At 48.3% G+C, this 14,209-nt stretch overlaps 1 protein-coding gene across 7 annotated transcripts; it reads right to left on the bottom strand.

Moving 5' to 3' along the window:
- Positions 1-803: 803 nt before the first annotated feature.
- On the bottom strand, positions 804-9,829 carry THNSL2 (threonine synthase like 2). 7 transcript variants are annotated; one of them, XM_056489161.1, is made up of 9 exons: positions 9,617-9,829; positions 8,405-8,632; positions 7,568-7,762; positions 7,171-7,323; positions 6,235-6,465; positions 5,249-5,397; positions 2,482-2,607; positions 1,403-1,542; positions 804-1,286 (listed from the first exon to the last, which is right to left on the bottom strand). In XM_056489161.1, the coding sequence occupies exons 2-9, from the start codon at positions 8,625-8,627 to the stop codon at positions 1,034-1,036; spliced, it is 1,470 nt and encodes a 489-aa protein (XP_056345136.1). In that variant the 5' UTR covers positions 8,628-8,632; positions 9,617-9,829; the 3' UTR covers positions 804-1,033. The 7 variants fall into 7 exon arrangements, with proteins under 7 accessions (XP_056345136.1, XP_056345135.1, XP_056345134.1 ...); XM_056489160.1 differs by having other exon boundaries at positions 8,405-8,629; XM_056489159.1 differs by having other exon boundaries at positions 9,758-9,829.
- Positions 9,830-14,209: the final 4,380 nt, after the last annotated feature.

Here is a 14,209-nt window from a genome sequence, read left to right as displayed (position 1 = left end):
TTTCGGTGGGATGGAAGGAGGTGGCTTGGGGCCAGCTGTGCTGGAGGGAGTCAAGGCAGCTTGCAGCCCAGGCCAAGCTTCCCACTCTACCCACACCTTCTGCAACATCCCAAGCTGAATCACTTCACAGAATTTACTTTTACCCTGTTAAATGCCACTAAACCTTCCAATTAATCTTCCCATTACAGGACTTCCTTTGATGTCAAAGGGGGAATTTTTTTGATGGCAAAGGGGGAATTTTCCCCCCTGGTATAATTATTCCCATTTTTCTTCCCTCTTTTTTAGGTACAAGAGATTCCTGCCAGATGCATGACTTGTGGAGGCAGCTCCCACACAAGGTATTTATATATTTATATGTATATGATGAGAATGTGGTATTGAAAGACCTGAAGTTTCAGGCAGAAGATAAAGGGAATTTCCCATTTCCTACTTGTTACAGTGGAAGTTGCCTGGGAAGAGTCTGAAGCAGGACTAGGACCAAAAGCTGTGAGATACAGCACTGGAAAGTAGCTCTTTAAGATAAGCTTGTCCAGGGAAAACACCTGCTCTTTAACACCATCACAGAGCAAGTTTCAATGCCTGGGAACAATCCCTGGCACTGCTTAAATTACAGGGATGGGTAAAGTGGATCCTCTCCACTCTTGCATGTGTTTTCTATTGAGCACCTTGAGTGCTATTTGGGATTGCTGGACTGAACATCCCAGCACAGAGCCAGAATCACTGGATAATGCTCAAGGAATAGGCAGCTGTGGGTAGTGCTAAAGCAGCTTTCTGGAACAGCCAGTAATGATGAAACAACCAGGTTTACTCAGTTTCAATCAGTTTTTATGATTTATTAGGAAAAAGGGGATACAATTAAAGTGCTCTTTACTGAAAATGTTATGATATAGTCCAAGCAATTCAACAAGGAAGTGCATTCTTGCTAATAAATGATTGTATGGACACTCCCAGCATAAGACAGGGCTTTTCTGGGAGTGGAGAATGAGCTCTGGGAGGCATTGTCCAGCTGTGGCCAGTTGTCAGGTCTGTGTGACTACCTGCTCAATGATCCCCCCCTGCCCTGGCGTGCAGCCTGACCCACCTGTGCCTCCCACTGCTGTGTCACAGCTTCAATCTGGCTCTGGAGCACCTGTGCCCAGTCCTGTCCCCGCTCCAGGGGACTGGACCTGGTCTCCATTGCTGTCAGGGCAGTGATTTCAGGGGGGATCTGGGGAACCAGGCCAGCTCGGAGAAGGGCATCCTGAAATTTGGCTGCAGAGGCTGGAGCCAAGCAACACCGGGGGATGCTGGAAGGACAAGCAAAGAACTTATGTTGTAAGCAAGCTGGGAGCTGGAGATGCTGCAGGATCAAGGGGGTAGTGGTGCTCCAGCCCCAAATGCTCCTGACCATGGCTCTCCCTACCTGTGTGGCTGTGAGTAGTGGTAGTGAGCAGCCACGGCAGAGTGGGGGCACAGCAGGTACTGGTTCTCCTCCCAGCAGCGCCACATGGCTCCCACAATGTCCTGGTCAGAGGCTGAGCACGATCCCAGGGTCTCAGAGAGCTGTGGGGAAACAGGGAGCTTTGGACAGGGCACCACCATCCAACGTGTTCCCAGCTGGGCTTGTGTCACAGGCACTCAGCAAAGCAGGTGGAAATCAGGAGGCTGGAGGATGGGTTCTCCCAGAGACTGAAGGAAAAGCAGCTGCTGCTGCAGCTAAGGGATGAGGCACTGCTGGAACAAAACACAGGGATGGAGTGTGGGCAAGGGATTTCCACCCACAGCTGCTGTGAGTGTGAGTGGGCAAGAGCCAGGACTAAGCTCCTCACCTCTGCACTGCTAATTCCATGCTCAAAGGGAGTTTCTGAGGACTTGTAAAATCCACCTCAGTGTAACAGCTCTTTTTGTTTTTAATAATAAAATTGTTTAGTATTTATCTTTCTACAGCACAAGCAGGAGTGGGCACTGGGCAAAGGCTGCTCTGTGAGGGAGAGCACATCAGAAATCGGAGAGGAAAAGGTGGGATTTTGCACTTGAATCTTTGATTTTCTCTTGTATATCACTCTTGCTTTGTGTTTGTGCTTCCCTTTGCTGTAACAGCAAGACTGAATTGTACCAAACTCAATAGACCCACTCCAAAACACCCAATTTGTGCCAGCATCCACTGTACAATGCCTCAGTGCAGGGCCAAGGATGGGTCAATTTCATACTGCAACCTAAATAACTGCAGGCAATTTTTAAGTTAGTTTTGTGAAAAAGAAAGAACTTTCTTAAAAAAAAAATAAAAGGGGTTTTTAGTATCTCCATGCACACACATTGACATAAAACTTCTGTTATGGCCTCACACTTATATTTTTGGCTGCATATTCTCTCTATGATTTTTTTATTCTGAAAATGATTCGGAAATCTCTGGTAGCAATAATCTCTTTATACACACACACACACACACACACACACACACACACACACACAGGCACAGTGTTGTGTGGGTGAGGAACTGACCTTTCTGTGCAAATCCTCTGGCAGCTTCAGCCTTTTTGAGATGTTGAATTGCTCCATCAGAGTTTTTATCAGGTGGCTGTCAGAGCCCGAGAGCAGCCAGAGGATCCTCTCCACATTGTAAGGCTCCTGGCATAAAAGGCAATAGGTGAAGAAATTAAAACAGCATCCCTGTGGATTCTCTGATGTCTCATTAGGGCTGAGATCCTGCCTTTGGGTTTTTCTTGGTGGAAGCCAGGGTGGGCTTTTTGTCTTCCCTTTGCTCACCTACATTCCAAGACAATCTTTAGGAACACAATGTCTTTTGAACTCTGACCTGTCAGAGCAGTCTGACAGTGACCATCAGATTAAAACAGAAAATGAAGGGATGACTGATGAATCAAGAGCATGACCACATCTGTACCATCACTGTGAGGAGCCCAGGCTAATAACACACTGTGTATTGGAGAACCAGAAATATCCAGCTGTTTACTCAGTGTTGCAGATGCTGCTGTGAGTCATCCAGCTCCTGCGTGACTTAATGAGACACCCAGCTCGCTGCAGGGCTGGCAGATAATCTCCATGAATTTACAGGGCACATATAGGACCTGACTGGCCTATATGGTTGTGTAGCAATCAGCATTGCAACACTGTAGTAGAACTCTGTGCAAGACCATACAGGAGGGTCCCAAACCAATTTTTCTGCCCTGCCTCATTCCTGCACATTTACAAGCACTAAGAAATATTCTTCCAGGTGGTTTGGCTGAGATACCTTGTAGGGACAGACAAGACAAGGGGCATCAATTTACAGAGTCCTCATCTCCTGGGTTCAAGTGCTGGGTTTGGATAAACTCATCATAACTTTTAGCAGGTGACAGCACCTGTGACCTTTTGTCACTCCATCCAGTCCTACCTTGTCAAGTCATCAGGACTTACTCAGCCTCTTGTGTCCTTATCTAGGTGTCTTATGGCCCCAGTTCTGTTCTTCATCTTCCCACCATCATCTCCCAGAGCGTCCCAGCCTCTAATCCAGTCTAGTCTGGGTGTAGCCTGCCCTTTGCTCTAGGGTGTCCTCTATTCTAAAAAGATACAGGTCAGCATATCTGGACTTCCATGACCTGCTCCTGGAGCTGCCTCCAACACTGTACTCCTGACACCCTTTCTCCTGTCCTTCTTTCTGCTGCTCCCACATCCTTCCCACATTTCCCCTTCAGCCTCCATTCCCACCAGCCTTCTGGTTTCCATTGCAGAACACTATGTTGACACCAGGAAGTTGAACTGGGCCAGGGCACTGGTGCAAATACCAGCCTTAACATCTAAGTCTTTTGCTTCTGTCCCACACCACCAGAGCTCTCCAGGACACTGCTGGGGCCCAGTTTGGAGGCCACATCATGCTGGGGACAAGGTTTTGGAGCGTGGATATGAACTGTGTGGTTCTTCCTGACCTCAGGGACAGAGAATGGCCCCTGCTTGGCTGCAAAGACCAAGTCCTGGGATTGCTCCTTAGAAGGCTCATCCACACAAGGCTTTCTGCTTCACCTTCAACTCTTCAGGCAGCATCTACCAGGAAACTTTTCTCTGTTCTACCTCAGTTTGCAGAAGCAGTAACCTAAAGAGGCTGTGCATTCTCCATCTTTGAATGTCTCCAACACCCAAATGGACAAAGTCCTGAGCAATCTCACATGACCTCACAGCTCAACCTGCTTTAAACAAGTCCCAGCTAGAGACCTCCTGAATTCCCCTCTAGAACAAATGTTCTCTTTAGCTACAGAATTATTTGTGTGGATGCTTCAGATGTGAGTTGAACAATGATGTCCTGTGCAACCGTGGGGAGGGATGTGCAGAGGAATTCACTCATCTAGTTCCTCAGGAATCTCAGGGAATCTCCTCACCTGATTCTCTGCCCCCAAGATCCCGAAGTCTGGCACTTGCTGACCAGTGCTACTGAAGGGAGATGGGCTGAGAGAGGAGCCCTGTTACCCTTGGAGCTCTGAGAAGCTCCACAGGTTCCTGGCTCAGAAGGAAAGCCAAGCTGCAGAGCACAGCCTGGAGATAGAGGCATAGAGACTTAGTGACTACAAAGCATGGCAGTCCCTCCAGACTCCCAGATCCTCCCAGTGTGTTCGAACAGCTTTTGGAAAATCCAGGTAGCTTAGGGCCACAGAGATACCAAGGGTTTCCCCTTTGATCACTTGTTTGGAAGCAGATCCAGTCCCTGGGGATCCCAGGGTGGGAATGAAAGGGGAGGTATGTGCTTCCAGGTGTTTGATTTCTGCACCTCCATGCCTTTTCTTTCTGAGGCCTTTCCCTGCCTGCTGGGACTTGTTTTGCTCTGAGCAAGCTGCAGGCGGCCATGAACAAGGCATTTATTCTGGACTTCTGTACCTATTTCCTAGTCTCTTCTCTTGCTATTTGTGGAGCTTTTCAGAAGCATCAACAAAATCCTTGAGATGTGATGGCATTTTTAGTTCTCTAGTTGTCACGTGTTGTGGAAATGTCCCTGTCTTGCTAAGTTGCAAAGAGCAAATCCCGGAAATTCAGCACTCAAAAATGAAGGTCAGAAAGTCAAACCCTGAAAAGTGAGGGAGGAGGTGTTTGATCTACCTCAGCTCAGCAGTCTGTAGCAGAAGTGGTCAGTATGAGTCACATCTCCTAATGCATCATCGAGTGGCAGAATTTTACAGGTAGAACAAAGTATAAGATAAAAAAAAAAAAAAAAGAAAAAAAGAAAAAAAAAAAAAAAAAAAAGCAATATTTACTATTTTTGCATTTTAACAAGTTCACTACATACCTGGATATCCATGGCTGATGCTAATGTAGCCTTCACACTCTCTGCAAGTGAGAAATCTCCATTTTGAACAGTCCTATGAATGATGTCATTGCTGTTCACCACTGTAACAAGTCGAATTGGGAGACCCATTTTTTGGGCAATACAGCCAGCTAGAGAAAAAAAGTGAAAAAAATGCATGAGTAGTTGATAAAGAAACATTTGAAGGAGATTAGAAAAGAAGTCATGGTACAAATTGATTGAGCATCTAGTTCAGAAGCAGATACAAATGATACTCCCTAGTGGACTCTGAGATACCTGACTTCAGTGGTTTGGTAGAGCACAGATTATAAAATCCAGGGATGCAATGCTCCACCTGCCATTGGAAACAACCCCTTGCTCATTTCCACTTTTGCTGGTGGATAGGCAGGGGACCCAGAGTTCAGACAAGCAGGAGAGATGAAGACTGGGGGCTTTTGCCTCTCTGATGGGAAGCCTGGAACAGCAGTGAATATGTAAAATCCTTTATTGCTTTCATAAGACAGTTCTACACCTATTTTGGGACTAAGGCAATCAAGGACTCTCATTTAGAAGGCCAGATTATGCAATTAAGAGTGGTTCTCCTGACCATGCATTACTATGCAAACCAGAGAGGACCAGGCAGGACTCCACATCTCTGTTAATGTCTCACTTAAGAAATCAGAGCCACAGCATTTTCCCTCTTTTCTGCATCAAACACATTCTGTCCTCTCCTAATGTGCCCATCCTCAAGATAGTTATAGTCATCATCAAAGGGTGGTTTGGGTTTTTCTGCACCTTGCAAATCATCAGTGACACCTAAATTGAGTAATAACCATACATGAGTAATAAAATATAAGTGGTTCTGAAGAAATCCTACCAGAGAGTGGGTGTTTTAATAAATAGCAATACCCAGTATCTGCAAAGTGCTTTTGGTCCATAGATCACAGCATTCTCTCTCTCTTATCTAACCCATCTTTTTTTCCCTTTACCCGTGATATTTCCTCCTCCTCCTGTTGGCACAACAATTTCCACCATTGGCAGTGGGCTGGTATCCAGGGATGGGGCACACTGAAAGTAAGCATAGAAGTAGTGAGCAATCTGCACCATAATCCTGGACCAATTGACGGAATTCAAGCTCATCAGGTTGTATTTTCCAGCAAAATCAACATCAGCAAACAGTTCCTTGATGGGCTCATCGATTTCATCGCTGTTCCCATGAGCTGTCAAAAGGAGAAAGGAAAGATTAGATCTGCCAGCAGCAGTGCATCAGGCACGAGGTATTTCTGCTCAGAAATAGGGTTGGTCTCAAGCCTGGGGTTTGCTGTGGCCAGGAGTGTCCCGAGTTGCCCGTCTGCCCTGGCAGCTGTGTGAACCACGGCCTGAGTGGCACCCTGTGGATGTCAGGAGGTTCCTGCAGACACAGCACTCTGCACTCTTGCTTCTACCAAATATAAACTTGCCAGGAAGGCAAATGCTGCATCCCCTTGTGAGATGCCAAGGTGAGACCTGGCTGAGCAGAGGAGCCCATGGGAACTAAGCATTCAGTGCTGATGCCAATCTGTGGGGACAGCACGGTGGCAGGGTATGGATCACCCAAGAAGGTGAGAGGGCAGAGGGAAGGGGTGACTCCAAATCCCTTTAGTGACAAAAAATGGTGCTGAATTTAGTTCAGACAAACACCAACCACCTGCATGAAGGCAACTCTGATCTACAGCCAGGAGAAAAGGAAACCTTAAATTGCTTGGTTGTCAAACTGGGGATGTTGTCTCCTGTTAGCCAGATGTCTGGGCATGGTGATAGCAAAGACCCAGGTGGCTGCAGCTGCTAAAGCTGCAAATCCCACTGAGCAGCCCCCTCAGACTTTTAGGGTCAAAGTTTTGACACAGCAGGGCCATAAAGCAGACAGTCCAAACAGCAGTGCCAACCAGCAAAGACGTGGACGTTGTCTTCAATGACAGTGGTCATCTGAAGCTCCTGTATCTGGGTGCAGAGCCCCTTGGGCAGCAGAACAAAGATGTCCACGTTCTTCTGCCCTCTCACACTCTCGATGGCCGAGCTCCCCGTGTCCCCTGAAGTCCCTGTTTCAAAGTGAGGAAGCACCAAGAAAAGAAAAGATCGCTGCGTTAATCAAATCTGCATCACCGCACTTTAAGAAAAAGATGCAGTGATGCTCCATGAGATTTTGGCCAGAGCAGCCACCTTAGCATTGCCTGGAGGTTATGAGGCAATACCATCCTGGAGCATCTTTGGGAGGGCTGTAGGATGATGGCTCCCAAGGTAGAGGCCTGCCCAAGAACCTTACCTCCAAGGAGTCATACTCACCCACCAGAATATTGACATGCTTCTGCTTTTTCTCCAAGAAATACTGTAAAAACTGTCCTGTGCAGGACAAGGACAGGTCCTTAAATGCATATGTAACACCATGCCAGAGCTCCAAAATGTTCAGCCCATTTTTCAGCCTGGATAGATGCACAACATTCTTGTGTCTGAATCTGCTGAAGGCCCTGTCGATGAGCTCTAGAGGGAAAATGGTTAAATGGCCTGTTAAATTAGAGGAGTGTTTTTCTGACCCATGGTTTCCTTTATCTGTGCTCTTTATACTGCTGGGTACCTTTCTGCACCAAAGGCTCTCAGTTGCTGGTACAGTGACAGATATCCAACAAGTTATTTGTGGTTATTAGGAATGAACCAGCCCAGCTTCATGGTGTTTGATAACTCTGTACTAAGTAATCCCAGGGAACATGCCACACAATCAGAAAACTGTATTAAAATGTAAGATACAGGAAACCTCAGTTTTATATCAATGTGCTCTTGAGGCAGAGGTTGCAGCTGCCCTCTGGTGGAAAAGATAGCTCATAAGTGTTAAGAACATTTTAAAAAAGGTATCAAGGCAAGTGTGATGCAGCAGAAAGCCCTGGAGGAAGCGGTGAGCAGGACCACAACATCAGCTTGTTGTTCTCACCCCTATTTATACATATACATATATACTAGTGCCAGCAAGGTGACACAGCAGAACAGATTGCAGAAAGGATCAGGCAATGGTGCAGCAGGCTCCCCCCCTCTTGGGAGCTGTGAGGAGGATGGGAAAAGGTAGGCAGGTGCATCTGAACCCCTACATCCTTGTGCACACCCCTGCGAGCAGCTCCTCGCTCAGCTCACCATCGAGTGCGTTCCGTGGGACCAGTGTGGCCGGGATGAAGAGGGAGCACAGCTCCTTCACCAGCTCAGGGTAGGAGAGGCTGCTCCACCTTTGCAGGGTGTCCCTGCCCAGCGAGGGGATGCGCTGGGGCATGAAGAGACCCCCATCGGGTGCATAGCCAGAGAAAAGGGCTCCCTCGAAGTCCACGGCCCCCGTGCCTCCCCGTGTGCTGACATACTCCATGGCTGCTGGGGAGGCACCACAATCACTGCCAGCACCCCAAAGCGCCCCCACACCAGGAGCAGGCTCTCATCCCAAAACAGCTCCCTCTAAAGCTTCCCCTGCGGGCAGACAGAGCTCCCCAGGGAACAAACCACCTCCTCCCACAGGAAGCTGGAGCAGCCAGGGTCAGTGCAGGGCACACGGGAGGGCTGCCTGGGATTTGAGCAAGGCTGGAGGCTCCTTGTCCCGCTTTCCCTCCGCCCTGCCCAGGGAGACACTTCCTGCCTGAGGAAAAGCCTGACGGCGCACAAGTCGCTGCACAAACACGTCATGTCCCTTTGCGGGCTGTCTGCAAAAGCTGGAGCTTTAAATTAAAAAAAGAAAGAAATCGCTATGGTTTTAGGGCAGGCTGCTTTTGTTCAAAGGGGTTAAACTGAGGACAGGATTTGACTCAACGTAGGAAGGGCTGAGCTAAATCTTCCGGATTGGCACAAATCCCGCCGATGCTGTGGGGAGAGGTCTCGTGTCCCCCTGAGCCTGAGCCCCTCGGCCATGCCCAGCTCAGGACTTGGGTCAGTGCTGCAGCCCCTCATTCCCTTGAGCCTGAGCCCCTCAGCCATGCCCACCTCAGGGCTTGATCCAGCACTGCAGCCCCTCATCCCCCTGAGCCTGAGCCCCTCAGCCATGCCCACCTCAGGGCTTGATCCAGCACTGCAGCCCCTCATCCCCCTGAGCCTGAGCCACTCAGCCATGCCCACCCCAGCCCTTGAGCCAGCACTGCAGCCCCTCATCCCTCTGAGCCCCTCGGCCATGCCCACCTCAGGGACTGGGCAAGCACTGCAGCCCCTCATTCCCCTGGGCCTGAGCCACTCAGCTGTGCCCAGCACAGGGCTTTATCCAGCACTGCAGCCCCTCATTCCCCTGAGCCCCTCGGCCATGCCCACCCCAGCCCTCGAGCCAGCACTGCAGCCCCTCATTCCCCTGGGCCTGAGCCCCTCAGCCATGCCCACCTCAGGGCTTGTGTCAGCGCTGCCGCTCCTCAGCACAGCATTCCTTGCAATGCTGCAGGGAAGTGGCCAAACAAGTGACTGTAAATAAATTAAACTGAGGTCACTGCTTCCAGCCCTGCCACCCTTTGCACTTGTGCTCACAGAAAACTCATCCCCAGTGGCAGCCGCCGATATTCCCAGGGCCACGGCAGCAGCTGCAGCAGGCCTGGGAGTATGGGGAGAGATGAAGCTCAGCTGCTTCTGCTGGTGCCAGGAGTCAGGACAAAGAGCAGCAGGTCTGAGCTGCAGCTAGGGGGAGATCTGGTTAAATATTAGGAGAGAGCTTTAACTCTCAGTGATCAGGCACAGGACATGGAGATCTTGTGGTCTCTTCTTTAACCCTGGAGATATTCCAGTTTCAACTGGGGAAACATGGAGACACCTGATTAAACCATGAGTTTGCATTTAAATTTGAGATTGAAGCTGCTTAAAGAAGGGTTTGGGTCAGGAAATCCCAGAAGCCTCTTGCAAGCACAATCAGTCTGGAACCCAGCTCTGCTCAGCCTGCCAACAGCCCTGTCACATCAATAGGGAAACTGAGGCACAGGAGAGAGAGGAGACATGGGAGGGGTTGTGCAAAACAATCCATCTCCTCACAGGGAAGGGCTGTGCATCCCTTTGCTGCTTTTTATTTTAATATAAACAGTGTATTTTGAAGGGCAAGGTCAGCACAGGAACAGTGGCTGCACAAACTCAGGCCACAGCTCAGTGCTAGAGAAAGCAAAAGACTTCAGTCCAGGCAGCCAGGAGCAGAGGTACAAAGAGTGGCTGAAAAAAGCCTGCTATGAGCCACATCTGCTGCAAGAGACATACCACCTGCCAAAGCACTGGAGTCTGACCCTAAATACATTGCTTCTCTCTCTTTATTCTTATGGTTCTAACTGGAGCAATGAGAAAAATCTCTGGTAGAGAGTGGTCTAGTCACTGGCCTGGGCACTGGTGTGGAAAATGACTTTTCTTCACCCAGAGTCCTACAGGAATCTTTCTGCAGGGTCTTCAGGTAGAGGCAGGTAGATTTCAGGCTCTGGACAGAGCTGCCTGTGATGGTATTGCTCAAGGTAGAACAGGGCAGCTGTAGCAGAGTAGGAAGCAAACAGAAGCATTTTAATAATATATCTGAGCTCAAACTGTGGGCCAGAGCAGAGCCTACCTCTAGGAAATCAGGTAGGAAGGTAGCTACTTATCTATAATTATATAAATCATATCACCAACCAGCCTTCTTCTCCCCACCATCTCTGTGCTCCGTATGCCTCATGACATTGCAAAGGTGAATCCTGAGCCACCCAAACCTGCTGTGGCCCCACAGTCCCCCCTGTACCTGTAGTCACCAGATCCTCCTGGCACACTGGTGTGCAGTGGGGTGCACATCCTGTAATGGAGATCTGTCCCCATTCCAGATGTGGATCTAGGTCTTTTCAGACAGTTCTAGATAAAACAGCAAGGCTGGACCTTGTTCTTCAGGGGTTGGTGAGGCTTAAATCGATGGTGAAACCTCCCCATCACCTCCCCTGAAGTCACTGGAAGCTCCCAGGTTTACTTGGATGCTGAGTGGAGTGGCTGATATCTCCAAAACAGAGTCTCAGCTCCTCAACATGCTCCAGTGGTAGCTGACACAAAAAAACTGCAAGTAGTATCTCTGGACAAAACTGTGAAATATTAGAAATAAAGGAAATAGGAAAAACTGCAGGATATGTGATTTTCTCCTCTATTCTTCCCTTTCCCATGATGATGTGCCAAGGTGAATTCAGGATTTTCCTTCATTGCCCATGCAGAGGCAGAGCACACTTAAAGCTCATCTCAAATTCAGACTAGAACAAGAACAGGATCAAATCCAAAGGAAGAACTGCACAAGCTGATGTTTTTTATTACCAATGCAAGTATTTAATATCATCGATGTACATCTTTGCAAGAGTTACCCAGCAACATTCAATGAGACTTCACCTATTGCCACCAGCATGGGACCTTATGCCTCTGGGCATTCACTTACCATATCTATAGTTCTTTTTATGTGTATTTAACTGAGTGAAATGTCTTCATTAATGCATCCTTTTTTTTTTTCCAAGTGAAGACCTTACAATGAGATTGATGATTCCTTCAGCATCACACCTATCTGCGATGAAGGAGCCTTGCAAAAAAAAAAAAAAAAGGATTACTCCAGGATACCTGCTGCTCTGCATCTGCAAAGAAGTTGTTGCCACAGCTCTGCCCTGGGTCTATCAGCAGCGATAACTCTCATTAACAAGGTCAGTGGTTAATGCTGGGGTGCAGGGAGTGCTGATGTGGCAGTCACAGGTGAGCACAGAACACAGCCTGGGACACAAACCAGGATGGCAGTGCCATTTACTTGGAGAGATTTTCCTGTGCTCAGCCCTATGAGTTCCATGCACTAAAATTTAGAGTGGCATTTCATTTTGGGTGGAGCTCTGAGCAGCCTGGTCTAGTGGAAGGTGTCCCTGCCCATGGCAGGGGAGTTGGAACCAGATGATCTTTAAGGTCCCTTCCAACCCAAACCATTCCATGATTCCATGATTCATTCTACGATTCTTTAATATTATTTTGAATTTTTAAGAAAAGGAGGGGAGGAGTGTGCACATGCTGCCTGTCAGGACTCATCCACTGCAGCAACAGATGAAAAACTGGAAAATGTAATAGCCTCTAATTAACCTGGTGTTACTCCATATTCCTGCTGGGATTTACAGTTCTACTTTGGACCTTGCCCATTCCTGAACAGTTCATGGTAGTTCGTGGTCTCTGAACTCGAATCACCTGCTGTATTTGCAAACACTTTTTTTTTTTTTTTTCCATGTATTATTTTTCATCCCTCCAGGGGAATTTCCTCAGCCTCTCCACCTTTCAAAGGCATCCCAAAGCGTGATGAGGACTGAGGAAGCAGAAAGACATGTATAACAGAAAAATTCAATTTTTTCCTGCACAAATCCCCCTAAAATATCATGTCTCACCCTCGAGCGCTACAGCACTCAAAGACAAGCACAGCAAAACTCTCAGCTTCGTGTTTGCTGAGCAGTTTTTCCACCCTCTCCAGCAAAGTGAGCCCCTCTTCGTGTCCCAAGCACAAGCAGCACGCTGGGTCAGGGTCCCTGGCCCATTTGCCCCGCAGAGCATCCCCAGGAGCGCCGTGGGCCAGCGGCTCTGCCGGAGCCACCGGCGAACCCCAAGTCACTAGATGGCGGCAGTGCCTTGTGTCCTGCATCCTGGAGAGATGCACATCCCTTTCCCTGATCCATCCAGCCTTTCCCAGCCTCCCAGAGGTCCCTCCACGCTCGGGGTTACGGACTCTATCCCAACAAAAGCCGGGGAACACCTCTCTGAAGTTTTGGAGCTGAGGAAAAGGAAGCACGGGCGTGTCCTGCAGCAGGAGGGTTGGATACAAAGCGGATCCAAGAGCTCATGGGGTGGGAAGGAGGCTCTTCATGTTCACCCATCTTCTCCCCAAAGAATCCCATCCTGGGATTTTATTACCTTCTTTTCGGCAAGATCTCTCCTGTCCCTGGTGAGACAGTCAGAAAAGGGCACACAGAAAGGACCCCAGCTTTCATCCAGGTCCAAAAAGCACCAAGTTTAATAAAAAAGCATCATGTAACCCTGAGCAGCACAGAAATGTCCCCATATCTCCCAGTCCTGCCTCTGCCCACAAACTGTATGGGATCTGAAAACTGCACACAAACAAAAGCTCTCAGACGTATAAGTGACCCAGACAACACCAGGCAGCTCCAGAAAGGCAGTGACCAGGATATTTGGGATTTTGCAATGCCATTTACTACCCTGTACAGAGTACCTTCCAGTGGGAAGTGTGCTACATTGGCTGAGAAAAATTAGAGGAGCTTATCACTGGGTGCTGTTGAAATTATATGTCCCTTGCCCTCTCATGTATGGAAGTGTCAACATTCACAGAGAAAACAGGGAGATTCTAGGTAAAAACTGCAAGATTCTGGCCAGAAATCAAAGTATTTCAGTTCTGCCTTCTCAGAGGCAGACCCACACCTTAGTCAGGCTCAGAATCTACACCAAGGGGGCTAAGGAAGCTTGCAGAATGCCTGCAGCTGTGCAGACAAATATGCACCCAGAATTATTTATTTGAACCTCATGTCAAAGAGATATATGACAGAATTATATGACTGTAAATAAATTAAACTGTACACAGCTACATCTTTGTGCTTTGTTACAGCAAGGGTGGCTCTTTCCCCCACTTTCTAAATCTGATCTAAATTGCCAGTATCTCAGCTGATGTGAGGCAGAACTTCCATATGGATCATCTCTTCTCGCCTGCAAATGTGCACATACAGACTTTTCCACCTCTGGTGATTTTGCAGGACAAGGAGCTGCCAGCATGTCTGCTCTTTCCCCCCAGCTGGGTACAAAGCTCATTCCTCAGAGCAAGGTGTTTCACAGCCAAATCAAGGACATCTGTGTTGTGGTTTTGTTCTTGTAAACCAGAGTGCAGGACCCACTCATAAAGGCAGAGCAGAAAGGCAGCTCAAGGAACTGTGCAGTCCTGGCATCACTGGTGGGATATTGGAGAAACTGTTATCTGGA

The sequence above is a fragment of the Oenanthe melanoleuca genome, chromosome 4 (genome assembly GCF_029582105.1).
Source record: "Oenanthe melanoleuca isolate GR-GAL-2019-014 chromosome 4, OMel1.0, whole genome shotgun sequence".
In the NCBI taxonomy this organism is placed as follows: Eukaryota; Metazoa; Chordata; class Aves; order Passeriformes; family Muscicapidae; genus Oenanthe; species Oenanthe melanoleuca.
The sequence above is the reverse complement of the archived record's forward strand: the minus strand, read 5'-3'. Positions and strand labels throughout refer to the sequence as shown.